The sequence below is a fragment of the Cucumis melo genome, chromosome 8 (assembly GCF_025177605.1).
Source record: "Cucumis melo cultivar AY chromosome 8, USDA_Cmelo_AY_1.0, whole genome shotgun sequence".
Classification (NCBI taxonomy): domain Eukaryota; kingdom Viridiplantae; phylum Streptophyta; class Magnoliopsida; order Cucurbitales; family Cucurbitaceae; genus Cucumis; species Cucumis melo.
Genome location: NC_066864.1, coordinates 11,884,487 through 11,891,051, shown reverse-complemented (window position 1 = coordinate 11,891,051; position 6,565 = coordinate 11,884,487). Strand labels below are relative to the sequence as shown.

The 6,565-nt window shown below is 34.7% G+C and overlaps 1 protein-coding gene across 12 annotated transcripts; it reads left to right on the top strand.

Annotated features, from left to right (window-relative positions):
• The first annotated feature begins 1,609 nt into the window (after positions 1-1,609).
• On the top strand, positions 1,610-5,736 carry LOC103495830 (probable transcription factor PosF21). Of its 12 annotated transcripts, none has more exons than XR_007822949.1 (6): positions 1,610-2,657; positions 3,146-3,219; positions 4,149-4,268; positions 4,339-4,409; positions 5,178-5,237; positions 5,324-5,736. XR_007822949.1 is itself a non-coding variant. In XM_051088436.1 (4 exons), the coding sequence occupies exons 1-3, from the start codon at positions 2,100-2,102 to the stop codon at positions 4,251-4,253; spliced, it is 741 nt and encodes a 246-aa protein (XP_050944393.1). In that variant the 5' UTR covers positions 1,610-2,099; the 3' UTR covers positions 4,254-4,268; positions 5,324-5,736. The 12 variants fall into 12 exon arrangements, 2 of the variants coding, with proteins under 2 accessions (XP_050944393.1, XP_008455728.1); XR_007822945.1 differs by having other exon boundaries at positions 3,146-3,223; XR_007822952.1 differs by lacking the exon at positions 3,146-3,219.
• Positions 5,737-6,565: the final 829 nt, after the last annotated feature.

Here is a 6,565-nt window from a genome sequence, read left to right as displayed (position 1 = left end):
GAGTCAGACGGAGCAAGCACGTGGTAGATGCATGGACGCGGGGTAGAAAATGAGTCCTACCTGGTTTGAGGAGTAGGGTGAACGCACTGATCAAGGCACGTGGGTCTGGAAGGATGTGTAATGCGCAATGGACGGACCACGTGGCAAATGCTAGAGTGCGAAAGGCAGCTGAGTCGCAAAACAATTTCCAGGTCGGGTCTACTAGACTTCTAGTCTAAAGCCAAGAATCTGGGTTTGTCGTCAAAATTTCTTCAAATTTTCTCTTTTCTCTCTCGGCTTTTGCAATTACAGCCTAATTTCAACTCTAATGGCTCTAATTAAAAATTACAAACCCTTAAATCAAATTAACTAGGCCACAAATTCAAGGCCACTTACAATAATTATTACAAAAAAAGACCTAATTTAGGGCCAAAACCATAATATATCCATTTTAGTTCACAATCACTATTTATCAAATAAATTCACACCCATCATATGCAAATGAGTAAATTTAGCGAAACTTTGCTCTACCGCATAATCACTATGATACCACATGATGGAAAACAGTAGACATGCACAATGGAATAAGGATCGAAACTTTACTCTAAATACATCTCGACTGTTTAGAGATTAACGTGGTTTAAAATTACCCTAATTAAATTAAATTATGGTTAAAGAAAATACTTACCTTCGAAGTTTAAAGAATATACTTACCTTCAAAGCTTCTCTTTCCTCGAAATCTCCTCACGAACATGATCCCAAGACCACCACTAGAGTTGATCCACTATTCTTCAGACTTAGAACCGGGTTGTGCGACCCGTTAAGGATGAAATTAAATGAGAGAGGGATGAAAATTAGAGGTGAAATTTGGTTGAAATTTTTAGAGAAAAAAATTTGGTAAACTTTTTGTAACAAACCAAAATACAAAATTGGCCAAAAGTCTTCATAATATTGAAAAAAAGTCCTTTAAATAAGTTAATTACATGCAAAAATGCATGTAATTAGTTTCTTAAATCACAAACACCTAATCATCCACTAACCATTGGTGGAACTTAGTAGGTTAGGTGTTTACATCTTATGTAGCCACATATCGTACTAAGTGTTAGTGGGATTATCCAACAAAATCACTACTAGAAAAAAGACCTTTTTGACGATTGCAATTTTAATTTCTTGACGGTTTTTTAAAAAAAATCAAGAAAGGGGTGATTTAAAAGAAAAATCGTCAAGAATTTTTATGAAAAGGTGGAGGGTAGTCAATTTTCAGCTTTCTTGACGGTTTTGAAACGTTAAGTAATATGCATTTTTTTCAAACCGTCAAGTATTATCTATTAAATTCTTGATGTTTTAAAACGTCAAGAATTTTTATCAATTCGACATTCTTGACGTTTTAAAAACATCAAGTAATATTGATTAAATTCTTGACTTTTAAAACGTCGAGAATTTTTATGAAAAGGCGGAGGAGAGTAATTTTTCAAATTTCTTGACAGTTTTTAATCAAGTAAGATACTTTTCCTTAACGTTTTAAAAACATCAAAAATTACTAGATAATTAAAAATAATAATAACTTAATTTTTTTATAAAGAAAAACCTAATTTTCCCTTTTCTTTTTACTTTTTCCCTTTCCCTCCCCACAAAACCCCAACTTCCCTCTTCCCTTCTTTCTCATAACCCACATGATCCCAAACTCACCCGACCCAAACACCGCTGACGCTTCGCGTGCTCACCCATCCCGAAGCTGCCCAACGCAGAATGCTAACTTCCATTTGAACACTGAATGTCGAACGCCTAACGTGAACGTGAACATCGCTCCGTGCTCCCTTGCTCGCCGAATGTCGAATGCCAAACACGCTCCCTTGCTCGCCGAATGTCGAATGCCAAACACGCTCCCTTGCTCGCCAAACGCCTAGTCCATGGTGGCATGACAACGTGATTGATTCAGATGCATCTTATTTTCGCTTAGTTTTCCTACATCTATGATTTTGAGGTTCTTATCGCCCTTGTTTGGACGACGATGGACCCTTCCATCGTCATCTTTGTCGTCCTCTCTCATTCTTTATAGGGTGGGAAGTAGAATCTACCACTTTTGAGTTTCTTTTCATTTGGTTGCTTGTTTTAAGCTGATGGACAAGGAAAAACCCCAAAGCCATGGGGGAGGATTTCTACACCAATCAAGTCGTTACTCGGGTTTTTCATCTGCTGAAAGTAGTTTCGATGGAAAATCTGAGGCAACATCGTCTTCCATCTCATTCCCTCTATTGGCTCCGAGTACTAATTCTGATTGGGGTCAATCTGATCGTGGATTGTCCATTGATTCCACTCGGTTCAGCCATGATATTAGTCGGATGCCTAAAAATCCACAGAGAAATGTTAGTCATAGGCGTGCCCATTCAGAGATCTTGACCCTCCCAGATTATATTTGTTTCGATAGTGACCTTGGTATCATTGGCGGGGCTTATGTGCCTTCTCTTTCTGATGATACTGAGGAAGATTTGTTGTCCATGTACCTTGACATGGATAAATTCAATTCCTCGATTGCTACTTCTGCAAATCAAGTGGGTGACTCATCTTCTTCCCTTGTAGAAGCAGCAACAGCAACTTCTACAGAAGATATTGTTGTTGGATTGAAAGAGAGACCCAAAGTTAGACATCAGCAGCAACTCAAAAGTGCCATTTTTAAGGTTGTGATAAAAGTGGCAGATTCTTCTTGTTTGGTTGAAAGTATTGATTGGTTGAAAGTTTTGTGTTTGAAAGTATTGAAAGATTTACTTCTAAAAATATGGATGTTTTGTTGATAAAACTCTAAAGACTTATTTGGAAGCGTTTTGGTTTTGGTAAAAGATTGTTTTGAACGATTCATATTTTGATTTTTCAAAAGTTATAAAAAAATGAATTTCAAAGCTTGATATAGGAATTGCTTATTAAGTATTCTTGTACACATCTTTGTTTTTCTAAAATTCTTTTAGATGATGGACTAGGGCGATAGTTATGAAGAAATGAAGCATGCCAACATATCTTAAATGATGAATGCCCCGATGAAATGCCTTGATATTATTCAGATATTTGAACTTCATGTTTCATGGTTATTGATTGGTTATGTTTTTCTTGTAATTCGTGTATTTAATGACAGAAATATGAATTTTCTACTTTTTCTTTTTTATCTCATTAGAAATGGAAAGAAAGGAGAAAATTCCGAAAACGTCTTGTAGCTGCAAAAACGAAGCTGTCTGAAATGGAACAAAAGCATGTACTCGAAGTTGATATTTGTTTATAGTTCATGATCTATTTGAAAGTTTATGCTGATAGAAAGAGTTATTTTAGCATTTTTCATATGCTTTATAAATGTAAGGAGTTATGGGTGCTTCTTGCTTGTTTAAAAGTTCTTATTGTTGAGTTTCTTCTATTAGTTGTTCAGTAATTTCCTGGCATATATTCATCATTTCATTCAAAATATTTGGATCTTCTTTTTGTAGTATTGACTTAGTTTTGGACTTTTTCAATCACTTTCAACTAAGAGACGGTTACTTAGAATGAGAAAACATGGACGGCAGATGAGTATTGGATGTTAAAGAAGGGAAGCTCAATGATTGCTTCTCTTCCGTTTACAACTTTTTATGTTGATTCTATGGTAGAGATTGAATTGGAAACTGAAACAACACCATCGAACAAACTTTAAAACCTGTCCTCCTTACAAACTACACTTCTATTTTTATACACCTCTCCTATTTTCCCTTCTTAAAAGGCAATATGATGGAACACCACCTTTTGGTATGAATTTCCTCTTCTATTTAGATTTTGATAAGGGATACATTCTGGAATTGAGTAACTCAATTCCTTTCTCTCTCTACTGCCTTTCTCTCTTTCAAGAAATTACAGTAAATCTTCTTACAAAATTCTCATATCCTTCCTCCTAAATTCTATTAGTATTTATACTAATCTTGCCGGCCTCTAACTAACTCACATGTGAGTGTTATTACAACTAATATAACAAACTAATGTAACAAACTCCAGCTGGTATAACTAACTTTTCCTTCTACTGTAAACAAATCTAATTAGGGGTCTATCACAATATTAGCTGACAAGATATTATCTCCTTTTCCCGCTGTTTCTCTTGGTAATATATTCAACCAAAGGAACGAAAAATGCTTACTGATAATTTTTTCTATTGGCAGCCACAATATGGAAGCTTTTTTAGGTCACTTCCGAGACCACTGCCCATCGTTGTAGCTGGGTGCTACTCCATCACAGAAGAAGAAAGTTGTCAAAGAAGAAGTTGATAAAGGAAGATAAAGGTTGGTTTTTCTTCAGATTATTTAAATTTTGGTTTTGAAATCAAACCAAATTAATGAATAAAAATTACAGTGCCAAATTAGTGCAGTCTAGTTTGCACTCCTGGATTAAGCTCGAACATCTATAAATGCAAAATCATATTGGTAAGAAGCATGTCCTTTCGATTTGATGCCTTCTTCAAAATTGCAAGGTTTTCTATTGTTGGTAATCATTTAGTTGTATAATTGATTGCAGATCTTCATTATAGATTTTCTTGTAGTTCAACTCCTGTTGTTAAAAGTTTCATTTAACATCATCACTAGTTTTAATTTTAGCTGTCTAAATCTAAATAAATATTATTGTTCATTCTCACTACTGATGTACTACCAAAAAAAAAAATGGATAGAATAAAGTGGATAAATTTTATACTTTTACTTTTAAAAATCTTATATTTAGTTTTAAAAACTCAAACAAACATATCTATGTATTTCTCATGTTGAAAAGCTTATCAACAAAGGTATTAATTGCCATCTTAAAGATTGGTTTGGTTGAATCTCGTAATCATTGTAATAATTTAACTTAGAAAAAGAAAAAAGAGAGCACATTTAGTTAGAATGGGTTTTCCTATCACAACTTGCACTTTTTAAGACAAATCTAAATTATGAGAGATTCTTTTATTTTCATTGAAACAAGGTTAAGCAAGAAAATATCAAAATGATAGGCTATGTGTACAGTGAATAATTTTTTGCACTATTTTTAATACATTAATAACCATGAATCATATGGTACCCTTTGCATAAATTGCATGTTCTCAAAGGGGCAAAATGATGAAATTCTAAGTCATTACTTCGAAACTGTAGCAGATATTGTCACCTTGTAATATTTTTTTCATTATGTTATCATATGATTTTGATTAATTTCTAATGTTTTAGTTTTAGACATACAAACTCTCAATAAATTGTAAATAGGGAAGCATTGTCATCTCGGATTCGGTATGTTATATATCAAACTATTTATTTTAATTTGTGGGTATAATAATGTTCATGAATACTAATTCATTTATTTTGCATGTTTACAGATTGATACACGAAAACCATATTCACAGGTTGAGTTAGATGAGGTGCGCGTTGAGTTGGCTGATTTTTTGGGTTCGTACATATGATCTACGACTTATTTGTGATTCTGAAGCAGGAAATTTTTTTTTGGCTAATTTTTTGAATTGTTCATATGGAGGGGTTGATTGATATACTTTTAAGACTTTGTTGTGGTTTAGGGTTTAGGTGAATTGTTCATATATAGGAAGATTGTCATTGTGAAACTTTATGTGTGGAGATGATATACTTTTGGGCTAAGTTAGTTTATTAGATGATGTTGAGTTGAATTCTTGAAAATCTGATGGAATTGTTTATATTGGTTTTGTAAATGATATGAATATGATGCAAAGTTTTGAAAATGATATGAATAGATGATGTTGAGTTGCCATTTGATGAATATTGTCGTTTATATGTATTTAAAATGGAACAATTGTTGGACCACTATACAGGACCAATAGGAGCATAATACAGGAACAAAAATATAAATAAATTACTGTAACGACCCAACTCTTTATACTAAGCTGAGGTCGTTACTAAAAGGGAACAATGACAAGAGACACTTTTTTGAAACGAGGGAAGAATAAATTTTCATTAAAAACGGAATATTAAAACACTGAAACATAAACGCGGAAGCAAAACTGAGTCCCCATATGGCATGTCACGGATCCTTCTCTGTCGCTCGCCAGCTTTCCTCTACCTTTACCTTCGCCTGAAATGTTAAACATAGAAAGAGTGAGTATAAACATATACTCAGTAAGGGACCTACTACTAGTCCCGCTAGGTGTCTGTTAACTTCCCATTAGAGTCCTGAAAATGGTACCCAATCTCTGGCACGTTCCCGAACACGTGCAACATGCGCTCCCGTAGGAACGAAAATCTGGTCTTCGGTGTCCCGAGGGAGCACCTAGGACATGCTGGTCTGTAGTGAACCCGGGGGTAACACTAAGACAATCGGGATGCGAGGACCCCGTCGAATCACTCGAATCATATCTATATCCATGCTAGACTGGCGTCCCGTCGAACCACACAGTCCTAAATAGGTGGTGATCCCGAAGGACACCCATGCAGGTACGACTCTAATAGACAAAGTTAACAGAACACCCTATCCATAGCATGTAGCATAACATAACATCATAATATGGCATGAGTATTAATCTTAACGTCCTTAATCATGTGATTAATATATCATGCATTAACAATCATCAACAGTCATCAACAACATACTA

Excerpts from the sequence above, each read along its gene's own strand:
- LOC103495830 (XM_051088436.1), top strand. The coding sequence starts at position 2,100 with ATGGACAAGGAAAAACCCCAAAGCCATGGGGGAGGATTTCTACACCAA. Across the intron at positions 2,658-3,145 it reads TCAAAAGTGCCATTTTTAAG|AAATGGAAAGAAAGGAGAAA; the intron begins GTTGTGATAAAA and ends TTATCTCATTAG. Across the intron at positions 3,224-4,148 it reads CTGAAATGGAACAAAAGCAT|CCACAATATGGAAGCTTTTT; the intron begins GTACTCGAAGTT and ends TTCTATTGGCAG.